General features: G+C 35.8%; 2 protein-coding genes across 6 annotated transcripts in view; both read left to right on the forward strand.

Moving 5' to 3' along the window:
* Positions 1 to 1,073: 1,073 nt before the first annotated feature.
* On the forward strand, positions 1,074 to 5,634 carry LOC306862355 (uncharacterized protein). The gene is made up of 4 exons (XM_079405119.1): positions 1,074 to 1,131; positions 1,323 to 1,484; positions 3,684 to 3,728; positions 4,698 to 5,634. The coding sequence occupies exons 1-4, from the start codon at positions 1,091 to 1,093 to the stop codon at positions 4,936 to 4,938; spliced, it is 489 nt and encodes a 162-aa protein (XP_079261245.1). The 5' UTR covers positions 1,074 to 1,090; the 3' UTR covers positions 4,939 to 5,634.
* A 991-nt stretch (positions 5,635 to 6,625) lies between these two features.
* LOC306862659 (AF4/FMR2 family member 4-like) overlaps positions 6,626 to 18,347 on the forward strand; it is a 39,297-nt gene continuing 27,575 nt past the window's right edge. For 2 of the 5 annotated variants that reach the window (XM_079405578.1, XM_079405580.1), the window contains exons 1-2: positions 15,224 to 15,395; positions 16,053 to 16,105. In XM_079405578.1, coding sequence (XP_079261704.1) covers positions 16,086 to 16,105 — 20 coding nt within the window. In that variant the 5' untranslated portion in view covers positions 15,224 to 15,395; positions 16,053 to 16,085. Of the gene's footprint in view, positions 6,908 to 15,223; positions 15,396 to 16,052; positions 16,106 to 18,347 lie in introns of those variants that run through there. The other 3 variants (XM_079405582.1, XM_079405581.1, XM_079405579.1) reach the window with 3 other exon arrangements.

The following is an 18,347-nucleotide window of genomic DNA, read 5'->3' on the forward strand; positions in this document are numbered from 1 at the left end:
TACTAATCAAAAATCAAGTTTTGATATATTTATGGTAGGAAATTTACAAAATATCTTCATGGAACATGATCTTTATTTAATATCCTAATGATTTTTGGCATAAAAGAAAAATCGACAATTTTGACACATACAGTGTATTGTTGGCTATTGCTACAAATATACCCCAGCGACTTAAGACTGCTTTTGTGCTCCAGGGACACATATCATATCCAAAAGTAAATTCTCCAATAATAAGCTGCATTTTAAGGTGTTTTTAGAGAGTTGTACCAATAGTTTGAAACGCTCTGTATATCAGAAAATACTAAGGCGAGGAAAGCACTTGTTGTGCCTTTTTCAGGATTCCCCTATTAATTTGCTTCCTTTATTTCCTATTATCTGTTTTATTATTAGTAGTAGTAGTAGTATATGTGTGTTTTTTTTCTCCTGTCTTAATTATTTATTATCCTTTTATGTATTGCTTTATTTAGATTTAGTTTTGTTCTTTGTCATATTTCTTAATGTTCTGTTATAATGTATTTATAACAGGTTAATTATTTAAAAAAAAATGCGTTTACATCAGGGTTATTATCTTCAACTAAAATCCAAACCAAACATTTTTATTACTTGAGATAAAATAAACATTAGCTAAAATAAAATAACAATATAAAAACGTACTTTATTTCAGCTATTATTTCTGAAAACAGTTTAAAATATTTTAAAATAACTAAAGCTAAATAAAGACTATGACAAATGACAAAACACAATAAAAATTCTAAACAGAAAATATAAATATATATTTTAAAATATTAACAAAAAATTATAATTTGCAGATGATAATGACATTGTTCGACTATAATTATGAAATAATAACACATTTCTGTGTATAAAACCACAGCTATAGTGAAAAAGACGCGTTTGTGTAACTTTATAGATGCCGAGGCTTACCACATGTAATACATGTTAACAGACCAAAGAGATAGTGTTGGCAGATAGACTAATTAAACGGAATAAAAACAGAAATATGAAGACTCTCCGAAGCTTTAGATGGCACGCTTTATGCTTCCAGGCTCGGAATTAAACCGGAAGTCAGACTCGCGCGATCGCTTTCAAAATGGCGACTCCCATGCATCGATTGATCGCTCGAAGACAAGCGTGAGTTATTTTACACAATATACGAGTTTTACATCACATTTATAATGTATTCGTTGTGTTCATGATCTACTGGAGTTTGTGTCGTTGTAATATGAAGTTTCAGGTCTAGTTCGAGTCTTCACCAGCGGAACTCTCGCTATCTGTTGTGTTTATCTTCTTCAGTATTGTGTGGATTCTCATTATTCTCGCAGGGAGGCAAACAAACAACATGTTCGCTGTCAGAGATGTCTGGAACATGGACACTGGTCCTATGAGTGCACTGGGAAAAGAAAGTATCTTTATAGACCTTCCAGGACAGCGGAGTTGAAAAAGAGACTAAAAGACAAGGAGAACAATCCTTCAGAAGATTTGGGGTAAGAAACACAACACTTTCACACACAAGATTGAATGTACGAGTCGCTAATTTATAAATCAAGACCCTTCGATGATAATTCGCTTATATATTACCAATATGTCAAGTTATGTAATCTCGTGTAGTTCTAATAGTATCGTTTTTGTTGTGTTTTAATGACGGACAGCTACATCTAAAGGAGGGGAGGGGGGTATTGTACTGATATTTGTGTTATATCATTTGTTCTGGTACTCTCCTGACCAGGGACAGCAGATGAGATTGAGCTCTGTATCTTATTCTGGGGCAGGTTTTGACTGTTTATTGTCCCTTTGTCAAATAACGAATTAAATAAAGGCGAAAGTGCAGAATGCAGAAGTCATTTAGCAGGCACTTTTATCCAAAGCGACTTAACAGAAGCAATCAACTGTAGTATTAAAACAGATCCAAAAGCTAAAACTTTATAAATACTGTATATACACATTTAAATAAAAATGACAATGCATACAACAACATTTCAAAACTTAAAATTTAAATGAAATGAACACTAAGCCAAACACCAAAAAACACACACACATACATACATATGTGTCCCTGGAGCACAAAAGCAGTCTTAAGTTGCTGGGGTATATCTGTAGCAATAGCCAAAAATGAGTTGTTTTGTCTCATATTCATCTTTTAATCATATTTGCAAATGTCTTGACTCCACAGCCAACAGAGCAATTTTGTCTTTACTGTTCCAATACTTATGGAGGGCACTGTATATACACACATATACATTTATAAATTCAATATTCTTTCATTTCCATGTAGTTTGAAGTACTAAAATAACTCAAATTAAATAAAACCAAAACTTAATAAAAAGCCTATACAGACATTAAAAAATAATTAATAAATTACTTTCAAGATTCCAGCTAAATTATGGAACATCATTATAGGACTGTATGTCTATATTTCGTAGCAGTTACAATTTACTGCATCCGTTTGAAAACAAACATGGAAGGAGACGTGAGGATTTGGGGAGAAAAATGAAAGATTCTTAGTGCATTCCAGGGAATTGTTCATGGTTTATATCGTAAATTAAATCAAGAGAGCAGACCACAAATGCACAGTATAATATACCATCACTATACTATACATATGTTGTTTTTTTTATTCATTTGCTTTCAGCGGAATACAAAGGAACCATGAAAATAATCTGGAGGAAAATAATGCAGCGGGCTGAAAAGAGCTATTCTATAGATATCGTTGTTATATGACATCACATTAATTATATAACAAATGTAACGTTATTCTCCTGACTTCTGAAAATAGAAAATCAATGAAAATTTACACCCCATTCAGTCAGAATGATGGATAAGGATTCTTTTCAATCTTATGATCTGAAATGCTTTGTTCCCAAACCGGAAGTGCCTCCCATAATTTAAAACACCGTAGCCTCGTTAGGAAAAGGGTGGATAGAATGGACAACCACAATCAATATAGACAAGTTTATTACTAGTTCTGTTTGTTTTTTAATAATTCCTACCCAGCCCTGCATTTTAAATTTCTTTCATGCTGATTTGCAAAACAGGCCTAATATGACCTAATTTGACGATGTTGAGCTCTAATATATTAATACATGCTTTCCATCGCAAAAGTTTTCACAAAATAAATTATTTTTGAAATCCACATTCCTATATATGGAAATCTTGTCAAAATAAAGTAAATTTGTCATTAATATATATAATATATATGCTCCAATTAATGAACTTTATAAATAGTTAAGTTTATACATTTAACAAAGTTTATAAATAAATAAGCTTTTTCCATCTGGATATATCAGAAAACATCTGGCTTGTATGTTTGCATTATCTTCTGTCACTGGCTGTGATTTCTGGCCTTGAAATCAGGATTAGGCATAAAGTATTGATTCAGATGTGTGCCGATGGGCTGAGAATTAAACCTATAGGCCCAGATTCAGACCGGAATCATGTCTTTGTGATGTTTTTCTGCCGATTAAAGGACAGCTCAAGACAATACAAAATGCATCATAGTTTGTGACAAAGTGTGACATGCTTGAGGAAAACATGCACTATTTTTGAAATCAGCACCCCAAATGAGTAGGAAACTAGTATTGGATTTGATTCAGCAAATAATACGATGCAGGGCGTTGTGTAATTAGTCATGTTAAAAACTGAAAGCCTCAGTCATATTTCAACTGTACTTTCTTGACACTTTTTAGTGCTGGAGTAATACCACGCAGTGAGAAAAAAACAAAGAAAAAAAGGTGAGTCACTGTCTTTTTGGGAACGCCAGTGTTATCTGTATAAACCTGTTATGATTAATGCATGATTGATGCATGATATGCACTTTTACAAATGTTATATCTATATAACTACTATGAGGGAACCAATAAACTAAGTTTTTGCTGCATGCTAGGTCTGGTATGAACTTAATTTAATTGCTCTTGTATGGTTTTAATAGTGTTTTGAGCAACTATAAAATGTATATTAGTATATTTATGTCCAAAACAATAAATGAGTCAGATTCTTTGATCATACTCATCTTTATATTTATGATGAAATGATTTTGCAGTTTGAGCCCTATGCTTCAGACGTATAATTACAAATGCAGTGTACTAATTTGAACTAATGTTATAGTTGGGTTTCATTTCTGATTGTTCTTTTGGGTTTTTATCAGTTGTTATAATTGATTACTTGTACTATAATAATGACATATCATTCAAACAGTGTTTATTAACAATTAGTGCTGTCAAAAGATTAATCGCATACAAAATAAATGTTTTTGTTTACATAATATGTGCGTGTACTATGTATATTTATGTGTATATATATAAATACACACGTGCATGTAAATATTTAAGAAAAATGTTTATATTTTAAATATATTTATATGTACATAATAATTACATACACACAAATACACACACACACACACACACACACACACATATATATATTAAATAAACAAAAAACTATTATTTTGGATGCGATTAATCGTTTGACGGCATTATTCATAATTAATAGCACTTTTCCGTTACATCTCTGGCCTGCAAAACAGTTATGTATCGGATATATTTCCACATGAAAGTGGTTTAGACCAGAAGTGGAAAATGTGAGATTTCATTGTTTTTGCTCACACTTTCAACTGATCTGTGCCACTTGTGAGGACTAAACACAGATTTGGGCCGATGTGGTGTAAAGTAGCACTTATAGCACATGCTGTTTTCTTTTAGGTCCTCCTCCAGTTCCAGCAGCAGCAGCAGTAGTGGTGATTCGTCCAGCTCTTCCAATGACTCTTCCTCGGACAGCAGCGATTCCTCGGGCTCCTCATCCTCGTCTGAAGACAGTAGCAGTGACAGCGATGACAGTTCCAGCCCTTCTTCCTCCTCCTCCTCGTCTTCCTCCAGTTCTGATTCCGATTCCTCAAGCAGTTCTGATCAAGGCCCTCCAAAGAAGAGAAAAAAGAAGAAATGAGGGTCCAATTAATCAAATAGAGTCAAATACAGAATTTGTGTCATATACATCATTGGCAGTACTGACAACACTCTGCTATTGAACATGTGAGAGTAGGGTGGGAAGTCATGTATGTAAAGAAATTGACAGATATGTATGTATATTGTCATCATTTTTTGTAGAATGTGAAAATCAAATACATCCACTGTTGCATTTGCTTATTTACAACTTTGTTTTCTCCCCTTGACGGAGCGTAGAGGTGTCTCGAGCATTTAAAATACTGCAGTGATTTATTCATTCATTCAGTTGGTTTCTTTTGCATCTTTTTGACCATAAATGCATTTTGTTTTAAAGAATGACCATTAAGTAGGAATTGCGGCAGACGTAGAGGCTGAGGAGTTTTAACATGGTCTTCATTTTAAGATGGTCTTGTGAAATAAACAGATTTCTTACAGAAAGAAATGTACCTTTTATGGGATATGTAAATGTGAAATTAGCAATATTAAATAATCTCTTGAAAATGCAGCATGTCTCGTTAAAAAAATCACAAAATGTTTAAAATACACACCTTAATAAAAAACATTGGATGATCAGAATACTCTGGACTCACAGCACTGCAGACACCGCTTGATAAAAACACATTTACTAATAATTAGTGTACTACACAAATATAATGGCAAAATAATTATTTGTATTAAAATTAGGGCTGTCAAATCCAAAATAAGTTTTTGTATGCATGATATATGTGTGTGTGCTGTGTGTATTTATACGTGTATGTATAAATACTCTCGTACGTGTATATATTTAAGTAATGGACATAATATAAATTTATATAATATATATATATATTTATATGTGACCCTGGAGCACAAAACCAGTCTTAAGTCGCAACAGCCAAAAATACAACGTATGGGTCAAAATTATTGATTTTTCTCTTATGCCAAAAATCATTACGATATTAAGTAAAGATCATGTTCCATGAAGATATTTTGTAAATGTCCTGCTGTAAATATATCAAAATTTCATTTTTGATTAGTAATATGCATTGCTAAGAACTTCATTTGAACAACTTTAAAGGTGATTTTCTCAATATTTAGATTTTTTTGCACCCTCAGATTCCAGATTTTCAAATAGTTGTATCTCAGACAAATATTGTCTGATCCTAACAAACCATGGAAAGATTATTTATTCATCTCAATTTTGAAAAATTGACCCTTATGACTGTTTTTTGTGGTCCAGGGTCACATATACATATATATAGGCTTATATATACATACACATTTAAATATATTTTTAATACATGTATGTGTGTGTATTTATACATATAAATCTAGACAATACACACACAATGTAAGCAAAAACTTATTTTGGATGTGATTAATTGCGATTTATCGATTTGACAGCCCTAAAAAAAACAGAATATACATCATGTTTATACCGTAGTCCAACGGTTTATTTTTTAGATTATTATCTGTATAAATAAAAAAATCTGATTTATAAAATTATATAAAAACGTTCACTTTTTGAGTAGCAATGAGCAAGAATTAAAAGTAAACGCCTTTTCATAGGTATTTAGACACATAGAAACTGAAATCGTAATAATAATCTGAGAGCGGTCACAAATGCTGTCTAGGTAGTGTGCTGTCTAGGTAGTGTGCACTCTAGATTTGAGCCGCAGCCCTTCTCTGAGAGGACGCTCTCGTCACGTGACCAGGTTAGTTTATGAAGCCGAAATCATCCAGAAACGCGATGATCTCCTGAGAATGATCGTGATCTGCTGGAAACATGTGTCCGACACAACCATGACGAGCAGACGACCCTCGGCGGTGTGGCTCACTGAGACGAGCTGTGTCTTGTAGAGCATTTTCGTGTTTCTTGTTGGTGGGTGACACATTTATTGGGACGCGACAGCAGATCAGTGTGGAAGCGGACAGAGACAAAGGGAAAGGCTTTCATAGCTAGAATGCTTCGGGCCTAAAGAAGCCAAGAGGTAAGTGGGCCATAAATCGGGCGATTACATAATTGAAGAGACCCACGCTTACACACGTAGTAGCATTTGATCCTTTATTCAGGAGATCAATTATAACAAGCTGTTAACGAAGCAGAGCTAGCGTTGTTCCGCTTTCTACGTGTGTGTGTGTGTGTGTGTGTGTGTGTGTGTGTGAGTGAGAGAGAGAGAGAGAGAGTGTGAGTGTGTGTGTTAAAGTGTTTAGCCAACATGTCCAATCCTGAACACATCTAGACAAAGCATTCCTAGAAACATCATTTTATTTATTTACTATAATTTTTTGTGATCGCAAGTGTATCATTACACGTTTCCCTAACGTTATGTCTAGCCGTTTTTAGCACGTTTATTACTAGAAATGGGCTTTTACCTCATCTCAATTCAATTCGCGGAGTTTTACCACATGGTTAAATGCTAATGGGAGAGTCAAGTAAACACAGCTCGTTGACCGGTTCAGTAGCTCTACTGTTTATATTATTATTATTGTTATATTCGGTGAACGTTTGACTCCAGAAGTGTATCTTGTGACATTTTTTGACTGTGACGTTAGTGCTTTAAACGACGGACGTCATGACGTAACTATTTGACGTTCCGCTGAAGTGCTTTGGCGTCAGATCTAAATGTAAACACGGTCAAAACACCACCTCAATTCGGTTCAGAGTAGGTGCTATTGGGAATACTTGGCTATAGTTAGTCATTTTATTTGGGATTAACCTTTTAAGATAAAATGAGTTGTTTAGGTGTGATATGTTTGAGTAATTCTTGGTTGTCAGTGTTCTTATTCATTCTTTGAGTGTGTTTTTTGATATACTAGCTTTAGTGCGTACTCCATGTACTTTTAAGGGCAAATCTATTGCATTATCCATGTTTGGAGGCCATTTTAAAGTCATTAGCTAGAGCAGGAACAAGGCTGCTTTTGGAGCTGTGCACTACTGCATACTGTGGTATAAAGTAGGCATGCTCTGTGTAGTATGCAAATTCTCTTTATGCACTGAATACTCTGATAATCTTTTGCATTTGTGGTGCGTTCCAGTTTCCTCTGCTGCCCTGCAAAGTGGACTTCATAGGGTGTTTGTTTAGTGATTGTGTATTCTCAGTCCGAAGGGCAATGCGAGAGTGCATCAGCATCTTGCTTTTCTGGATGTAGAGAAGAGCACCACTTCAGTGCTGCATGGTATTTTGAGAAAGCATGTTTAAATTGGGTGCAAATAAATGTTCATGTTGATAGTGGCTGCTAGGCTGTGTGAGTTATAACAGTAAAGACCTATTGTTTTAGTAAAGAGAACAGAATGTACCGTATCCCACAATGCAATGGTTCAACCTCACCTTCCATAGAGTCCGACAGTCAGGTTCCAGAAGTAAAAGTTTTTTTCTGTAGGGTAAAGGATTTTAACATTAACTTAAAAAAGCTTTAGACCTACTGTGAGCTATGAAGTTGTTAATCAGTACTATATGCTTTTGTCTAGGCTATTTGTCTGCATAATTTCAAAAATCATGTTTATCAGTGGAATTCCTGGTTCAGAACTACATTACCCATGATTCTGTTTCAGTGTTGGAAACAGTTGTGCTGCTTAATACTTTTTTTCGGATTCTTTAATGAATAATAAATGAAAAAGAATAGCATTTATTCAAAATAGAAATCTTTTCTAACAATACAATTCAATTTTTTATCAGTTCAACACATCTTTGCTGAATAAAAATATTGATTTCTTTCAAAAAAAGGAAAGAAAAAAATGTACTGACACTAAACTTTTGAACCGTAGGGTAGAATATTTTTTTAAAGAATCCTGAAAAAAAAAAAAAAAAACAAGGTTCCAAAGATATAAGCAGCACAATTGTTTCCAACATTGATGATAAATCAGTATATTAGGATGATTTCTGAAGGATCATGTGACACTGAAGACTGGAGCAATGATGATAAAAATATTAGGATAGATGATGTTATTTTAAATAAAGCCTTGATGAGCATAAGACACTTATAAAAAATGCATTTTATATATAATGCATTTTTGCAAAAAAATATATAATTTAAAACTTGCTTCTATATACATAATCATCATCTCTAAATGAAGTGTTATACTCCATCTGTCATTCTTAATTTGGGGTTGTAGTTCTTTCTCTCACTGAAGCTAAGTACACACTCTCAAACCTTTTTGTTAATTTATTTAACTTTTTTGGCTCCAGATAAAAGTTTGTGATTCTCCTGATTCATGGCTTATAACTCTTTAACAAAGATTTTTTTTTTTTTTTTTTAAATCTATGTGGGGAAAAAAATTCTTCCGGGACCAGTGCTGCTGAAAACCTGTCGCCTTTATATTGTATTAAAATCCTCCATGGCTTTTAGCATCTTTTTCTTGATTCATTGTTTGACCAAACTGTCAAGCGTTAGCACATTTTTACACAAACCATCATTAAAAATGAGAAATATCCACTGGATTCCACTTTCAGAAGTAATAGAGGTTTATGCAAACATTATCTGGCATGTTGCGTAATTTTCCAGCTAACTCGTGCAGGTCTGCATGCTCCCGGCACAGATGCAAATCATGAGCTGGGACAGACCTTGTGCTGCTTATGTAACCAAACTAAACACACACACACCTTCATCAGAAGACGTGTGCACTGAACAGCCCACCATGTTCATGGATAAGCCAGTGACAAAAGGTGTATTGTTGAGCTCCGCGCAGCACGTGTATAAATACCGTTATGGCTCTTGACTCTCTGCAGGGTTTCCTGTTTCAGTTATGCTGCGTGGCTTGACCATTTCCTCCGTCTGTGTTTATGACTAGAAAGAATGTGGCTTACACTTCGGAAAGTTTTGTCTCTGTCAGTTTATAAAGCTTCTGCAGCGTGCAGGGATCCAGCAGGCCGTGCTACGAGTTTTTATTTTTTTGAGAGCAACTTTAGTTTGTTGTTTGCGGCTTGAGCAGCCCTGGTTGAGGTCAGAAAAGCTGGAAGCATTCATTTACTGCAGTAAATTCCCAGTCTGTAAAAGGAGTAAAAACCTGTTTTTCAACATACAATTGACCATTCTTGTTGCTCGGCCTGAAGCCTGCAAGTTTCCTGTGCATATAATATGGAAAGTTTTACAGATGATTGAGTTACAGTTATAGAGGTCAAGCATTGAGAAATCAAAATGCTTTGATCTTTTAACACGAGGTCATTCTACTTGAAAACATACTGTTTAAGCTCATAGCAAACTTAGTTTTTGTACTTTACTCTTGATTCTGTTAACTTAAAGGGATAGTTCACCCAAAAATTTGAATTTGATGTTTATCTGTTTACCCCCAGGGAATCCAAGATGTAGGTGACTTTGTTTCTTCAGTAGAACACAAACGAAGATTTTTAACTCAACCATTGCAGTCTGTCAGGCATATAATGGCAGTCAATGGGACTCACGGCTTTGAGAGAAAAAAAAAACATACACCGACAAAATCAAATTAAACCCTGCGGCTCGTGGCGATATGTTGAGGTCTAAAGACACGCAATGATCAGTCAGTGCAAGAAACTGAACTGCATTTATATTGTTTTTTACCTCTGATCCGCCGCACGGTTCAGCTGTCCTGAGCACGTTCACAACAGCCGGCGCGTGACGCGTCTTCTTGCTCTACGGCGGATCGCAGACTTAGGTGGTGGTAATGCACTTATATCTCTGAAATGGACCATTGACACTCCTAATTGAGATTGTAGATAGAGTAGGAAAATAGGAGAGTTTATCAAGGAATAGCATTAAAACGGCTTTTAAAGTTGGCTATATGGTCTAAAAACAAAACGATGCTCGTTTCACTTACTCAGACCGTACGCATTTGTTCAGTGAATTTAACATGGTCTGACAAACACGGGACTAGAGGCGATTCTGCACTTGGGAAAAAAAATGCGCTCGGCAGCAACTGAAGTCACAGGCGCGCAGAGAGGTAACTACAAGCAAGGAGACCATTTCAAAAAGAGCCTGGAAATCCCGTCTTTGTTTAGAGGAATAGACGGCACGGATGGGATCGCGGACCGCAGCGGCGGGTTGTAGTGGATGACATGATTGACATTTGCTGGCTTTGGCTAGCCTCCAAGCTAACGCATACGTGCCTGTATTGAATATGATTACGCATCGCTCCAGTAAAATTATTGTAAGCCAATCTGACGTTACACAGTTTACACACTCTCGAGTTTCCGTCATTTTCCAATGACGTTTTTCCCCCCATTTTGCAAGAACAAGAGTTTGGCAGGAAAATGTTTTGTTATAGCGTCGTAAATTTTGAAACATTGTGAAATTACATTAAGTAAATGTTTATGTACACAAGAATTGGCTCGGGTAGTTTCTCATTCAGTGAAGGATTGGTCAAGCTGATTCAAAGCATTAGTGTAAACGAATCATCGCTCTTGAAATGGACTAAACTGGTGTTGTGTTGGTTCTTGCGTGAGGACAACACAACTGAAGGATGTCTGCTGTTTTTGTTTTCTCTAAATCAAATTCAGACTGGAAAATTGTATTGATCAGTATAATTGGAGAAAAATGCTTTATTCTGCCGTGGCAAACATTGTCAGTTTATATTTTAATCAACATATTTCCCAGATTTCTTTCATGTTATAAGGTTTACTATCAGAATTAGATTGAGTTTGCTCTGGAAAATGTAGTTAAAATCACCTCCCCTTTTTGCCCCAGGTTTTCCCCCTTTTTTCCATCCACAAAGTAGCTCAGAAACACCGACTATAAAACAATCAGCACATGCACCGAGCTCAGGGTTGGTTGCTAGTGTGCGTGACTCTGGCACACGCCCTGAGCACACAATCCTGAGAGATATCGTCACATAGAAAGTCAAGAAATCCTGTGCCGTCTGTGCACTTAACACCAATTCACAAATACAGTGTAGAATGGAGTAAATATGGAAGAGTAGGCACTTTCTGAAAAATTGTTAATTTTTTACAGTTGAGTGCAAAGGGCTTCTTTAAAGAAGTTAATATTGCACAGATGCAACCGTGTGTGTGTGTGTGTGTGAGGTTATTGCAATACAAATAGTATTGCCTTAAAGTCAGCCTTAAAAATGTTTTGTTATCTGTAGTAGTACATTAGTGTCCAATCTGACCTAAGTGCTATGTTGTCTTTCTGTGCTTTGAACTTATAAATTGATACAAGCTCTTCTTTCAGGCATAATAAAAGTTTGCATAAAATTAGGGAAGAATATTTTCCAGTGCTAAGGGAATATTACAACAACTGAAATGTTCTCTTAGCTTCTTGGATATATTTGCATTTTAACAAAGGAAATGAAAAAACATACAATTTGTTTATACCCTTAAAACTATTTGCATGTTTTGTAACCATGGATGTCCTAGTTTAAAAGCTTAAGTGTTCTCTTAACATCACTGGAGATGTTGGAAGCATTTTGAATTGACTTATTAAAGTAATTAGGGATCTTGTACATTGCTCAGACTGACAAACAAAAATAGTCCGTTTACCTCTTTCAGTATTGTAGCAATGTATGAAGTCACTTTCCAACTCAACAGAATTCTGTTGGTCAGCATGGATTAGTAATAATGAGCACTTCACTAATTACATGGGCAAATCTTACACCCTCACGTGAAATTACAGATCACATGGATTCTGTCTATGGAAATTTACAGGACAACCATAAATGTGACTGTACTTTTAGCTGTACATTGATAAATGGTATAAAATATGCCAGTAACACTTTATTTTAGGGTCTCTTAACTAGTTGCTTATTAGCATGCATATGGCTATAATATTAGCCGTTTATTAGTAGTAATTAAGCACATATTAATGCCTTATTCTACATCCCTAATCCCACCCAATACCTAAACTTAACAACTACCTTACTAATTATTAATAAGCAGCAAATTAGGAATTTATTGAGAAAAGTCGTAGTTAATAGTGAATAAGTGTTACCAATATACCAGCAGTATAAAATTAATAAACCATGTGAATATAACCATTTTCAATGATTTTAATGCCATTAAGACATCAGACTAGTGTCAATTTGTGACATGTAGGAAAGTTCAGTGTCGATAAGCTTGTCTCAAAAATACTCATCAGCCAGTGTCGCTTGTTAAGGTTTTAGTTAAACTTTCTTAACACAATGACATCACAAGGACAATCATATAGAACTGGAGGATATAGGGGATAAATATGAAATCTAATATGTGCATATAAGGGGCTGTTCACACAATGTTTTTGGCATGGCAACTGTTTTATTTGATGGCAACATGGGGAAGTGCTTTTTAAAAAAAAAACATTCCTGAGAACTGCATCTTGCATTTTTATACGCAAAGACGCATTCTGTGTGTTTCATTTCACTGAATCAAAAACAGGGTGAAGAATTAAAGGGATAGTTCACCCAAAAATGAAAATTCTGTCATTTAATTACTCCCCCCTCATGCTGTTCCAAACCATTACACCGTGTCCTAACTAAACGCGACGCCACAACACGCGATAAAAGGTATCTTTTCCATGTTAATAAGAGTTTTTGTCCTAACTAGCCGCGACGGCGACACTCAGAATTTCTATTTTAGAAACGGTCTCTATATACGCGACGTCGCGGCTAGAACAACAACGTACAAACTAATGTCAGTGATAATCTCAGGTACAGATTATGTGCTTTATTCAAAGTTAAATGTGAGTTTTAATGTCATATTGCATGGCATTTATAGCCATACTGAAAAAAAACAACAGATAGTTTACTTCAGATCTTGAAAATAAATAAAAGATATACGTTAAAACTGTGACTCACTGCGAACCAACAAGCATATTCCATAACAAAGATGGTATCATTCACTCAGTATGAACATTTAATTATGTTAAAAAGGTTTAGTATTTATGAATTGGATTATAAATGTATCCGTTTTGTTGTGAGTGCAGAGCGCTTCCAGAGAGAGCCCGCCCACGCACGCTTCTGATTGGCTGTGATATTTGATTGATTCTGTCGCATCTGGTGCGGACACCCGCTTTCGTTTCTGTGTCTGGGAACATTGTAGTTGCATTGCTGTCTATGGGAGGGTCTGAGAGCCCTCAGATTTCATCCAAATATCTTAATTTGTGTTTTGAAGATGAACGAAGGTCTTACAGGTGTGGAATGACATGAGTAATTAATGACACAATTTTTGGGTGAACTATCCCTTTAAAATTAAATATTTTTTAAAAATGGTTTAATCAATTTATTTTACTTGATTAAAAAGTGTCAGTATCACTCGCCTGCCTATTTTAAGATGCATATTTACAGGCTGATTACCATCGACCCACCTGGTTTAGTGTAATGTATCTTTTTTTGTTCACACATTTTTCCTCTAGTGTCATGATCTTTTCCCCCTAGAATTAAACCGTCATGATGTAAAATTAATTAATTTCTTTTACAAACATTCATTCCTATCATTTCAGTGTGTGATGACCTGATCTCAGTGCCGTTTTCAAAATAACACGTTTGGGGTCACACTTTATTTTAAGGTCCAATTCTCGCTATTAATAAACCATTAACTACAACTTTTGCCCCAAACTCCTAATTTGCTGCTTATTAATAGTTAATAAGGTAGTTGTTAAGTTTAGGCATTAGTGCTGGGTGATATGCTTAATTTTCATTGGTGGCCAGTTGCATAAACTGCTTAGACTGAAAAGTCAGTCTGTAAGACTGGTCAAGACTAGTCACAAAGTAAGACCGATTATGACTTGGCTAACCAAACTAAAGACATAGTGGCTATGTTTATGCAGCTGGACACAGAGTGGTTAGTCTGAATTATTTTTTGGTGATTCCCATAATCTAATAGCCTCATCACCACCTGGGTTTACTAATGTTATTGAGGTGCGTTCCCTCTGGACTCTGAGGAAAAACTGCATCTGGCCCTTTAAGGAAATATTTTGGCCCAGGCCCAAGTGGGGGAGGGCATGTGTTTACTGAGAGACAGCAGCTGATTGGCTGCTGCGACTCTTTACATCACAGAGGGGAGTGACTGACTGGCATAAAATAACATGTCCTTATAAGGGTGCTGGTGGACTGCACCATTCTCCACAGCACACAGAGGGGTGTTTGCTCTCAGCAAAAGGACTTATGTAGGTAACTTCATCTGTATGTAATATTGATCAAATGTAGAAGGATGAGTTTGGATGAGGATTTTGTTTAGTTGGGTGTATTATTAGTTTTGTTTTGTTTCACTGGATGGTCAAATGTTACTAGGATTTGTAGTTTTGGTACAGATCCTGATGCTGTAGTCATCACCTGTATGTTGTAGCGGTGTCTCCTCTGTTCAGCGCAGTGGTCTGTTCCTCAGACTGACTGTAACCTCCCCTCCCTGAGTCCGATTTATCTCAACTCCCAGGAAATACAGCAGCGACGATTGAAGTGTGAAAGCTGCTGATCAAGAAGCTGTGCCTCAAACAAGAGGGAGCCGTAGCTGGGAAGAACCATCGAGTTGTCTGGAATTTTCTCCCTCAATCCTCTTCCAATGGTTCACTGGTTGAGGCCATGGCCTCTCAGTCAGGGTAAGCACTAGCACCAGCCATGTTCTCAGTGAGTAACTCCTGTAGTAGTCACGGCAAAGTTAGGCCTTCTCGCAACACTTTGCATACTGTTCTTCTTGTATGTCTTTTGATTAGTTTTATTTCACAGACATTAATGCCAAACTGAATCTTGTCTTTTAAGTTGGTCTAGAAATGAGCAGTGCACTGTAGCAGCTTTGCCAAAGAAAGAATATTCTAGACAGGCCGGACAGATCATAATCTGGATTATATTACTGTCTGAAGCACCTTGGAATATAGAGTTATCAATGTTTTAGATGAACATGCAAAAAAAAATGTGTAGAAATCAGTGGAACTCGTGTGAAAATGTAAGATGTCAGTACCTCCACACGGATTTCATGCTCTGACTACATCAAAACATAAAAGTAATTCTTGCCCACTCTCTAGAAGCTGAATCATTCCAGTCAAAAGAGAGAGAAGCTTCTCAGCAATACACGTTGACTGTTGTATGTTCACCAACCTACACCCTGGCCAGTTTTACATTTGCATCATAGAATATAAAGCCCTGCAGACGGCAGGAGAGCCTCGCCAGCAGTATCTCATATGTTCATTTAACTAGCGTTTGCCATTTCTTACAAGGTTAGGCCACCCAAAAATGCAAGTTCATTTACTTTCTTACAGGGAACACAAAAGATGATGTTTTGACTAAATGTCATGCTGTTTCTCCACCACAGGTTAGTTTGCCATACATTCTGCTCATCAAGGCTACATTTATTTAATCAAAAATACTGAAAAATTCATATTGTGATGTAAAACAGTTTTCTATTTCAATATACTTTAAAATATAATTCATTTCTGTGATGATTACTCCAGTCTTCAGTGCCACATGATCCTAATATGCTGATTTATCATCAGTGTTGCTGCTTAATATTTTTTGGAACCTGAGATACTTTTTTTCAGGGTACTTTGAATAAAAACAAAGTGAACAGTAGACTATTTATTTAAAATATAATATCTTTTGTAACCATATACACCACCGTTCAGAAGTTTGCCGTTAGTAAATGATTTTTCTTTCTATTTTTTTCTTTTCTATTTTAGTTTATTCAGCCGGGATGTGTTAAGTTGATAAAAGGTGATAGCAAAGGCTTAGATTGTTAGAAAAGATTGATATTTTGAGTAAATGCTGTTCTTTTGAACTTTTTCATATTGTTGACATTGTTGGTCATTCTGTGTTTTAGTAACATAAACTAACAGTAATATGGAGAAGTTAATACTACTGCTAGTTCTACTACTAACAACATGAAACATGCTAAGCTCTAATGAGCTGCTGGGTTAATGAATGTTAATCACATGGTCTGCATTCGCCTAAACTGATTTGCTGAAACCTAAACGTGGTCGATTAATAGGTGAGCCAATGAGATTTTGCTCATTAGGTCCGCCCCCACTACTGAAGGATCCTCCTTCTGCTTGTTGTCAACAGTGCAATCTAACAATGTGTTAGCCAGTGGCTAATGATAGACATTTAGTGGCATATTGTGGAAATTTAGTTGCATATGTGAGTGATTTTATTCGTGTTGTAGATGTCGTGTTTCAAGCCAGGTTTGGACTCAGTGTTGTGGAGATTCTTGATTCTTGCGTGTCGTTTGAGAGGTTGCTGGGGTCGACAATATAAATGGCCCGGTGGCCCGGACGTGCTTTTAAAACCGTCAGGGCCACCAGTGGCAAATTTCCCTTATTGTCTACCCCTGGGTTGTAATGTGGAAAACTATGACCGTCAAGCCCAAAGTATACTTCTCTTGTCTGCATGCTACTAAGTCAGCACAGTCCACTCATGTGAGCATACACACCCTTATTATATTTTTTTAAATGCATTTTTAATATTTATTTTACAGCTGCATATATTCAAGTGGCTTAATGCTCAAATAAAAACTGAAAGGGTCCACCAAGTAGCATGCATATGTTAAAGCTGTCCACACTCATAGTGGATTAAGTATGTAGGGCCCTATAGTGGAATCCAGTCATAAAAATGCAGTTTACACTAGGGCTGCACGATCAATCACATGTGGCGATCATGCACATCTCGTCAGTAAAGCCGGTTCTGTGATTAGTAGTAAATCTCCAAGTGCTTTCAGATGGAGCGGCATTTAATACACAGAGCCGTAGATCACCGACAAGCTGCACAATATAGTGTTCATAATCAAATTAATCGAATTTCTGCGATTATGAACGTGATATTGTGTAGCTTGTCGGTGATCTACGGCTCTGTGCATTAAATGCCGCTCCATCTGAAAGCACTTGGAAATTTACAGTACAATGTGGAATGTTACAAAAAATGGCAAAAGTGTTTTTTTTTATTAAAATTTGAAGTCTATGCATCTTTTTTTGTATTCATAAACGCATACTTTTCTAGATGTAGTTAAATCTAGTTGTAAATAAAGTCATCATTTAGTAGTCATCGCTCACTCACCCTCTTGTTTTTCCAAACCTGTATGACTTCCTTTCTTCTGTGGAACATGGTAACTGAACAGTTGCTGGAAGCCATTGAGTTCCATAGTATTTTTCTGCACTGTGTGAGTCAATGGCTACCATCAGCATTCTTCAAAAATGATTTTGTGCTCAACAGAAGGAAGAAAAACACAAGGGTGAGTAAATCATGACAGAATGTTCATTTTGGGTGAACTCATTCATTTAAATTGTGCAAGTTCCATGATTTCAATTAATTAGGCGTGTCTTTTTGCATTTAAAATAGAACCGAGACTATATGGAATTCGGCTAAAAATAAAACCGAATTTGGGAAGAAAGTGCCTTATGTTCACTTTGAAAACCTTGCACCTAACAGTTTAAATCCCTGTGAAATCAGTGTTATTGTTTTCCAAATTCAGTTTAATTTTATTCAAATCCTTTATTAAAATTTTCTGAATTTCATTTTAAGGATAAAAAAAAAAATGCATGTCTGATTAATTGAAATCCTGACGT

Source organism: Barbus barbus (genome assembly GCF_936440315.1).
Source record: "Barbus barbus genome assembly, chromosome: 43".
NCBI lineage: Eukaryota > Metazoa > Chordata > Actinopteri > Cypriniformes > Cyprinidae > Barbus > Barbus barbus.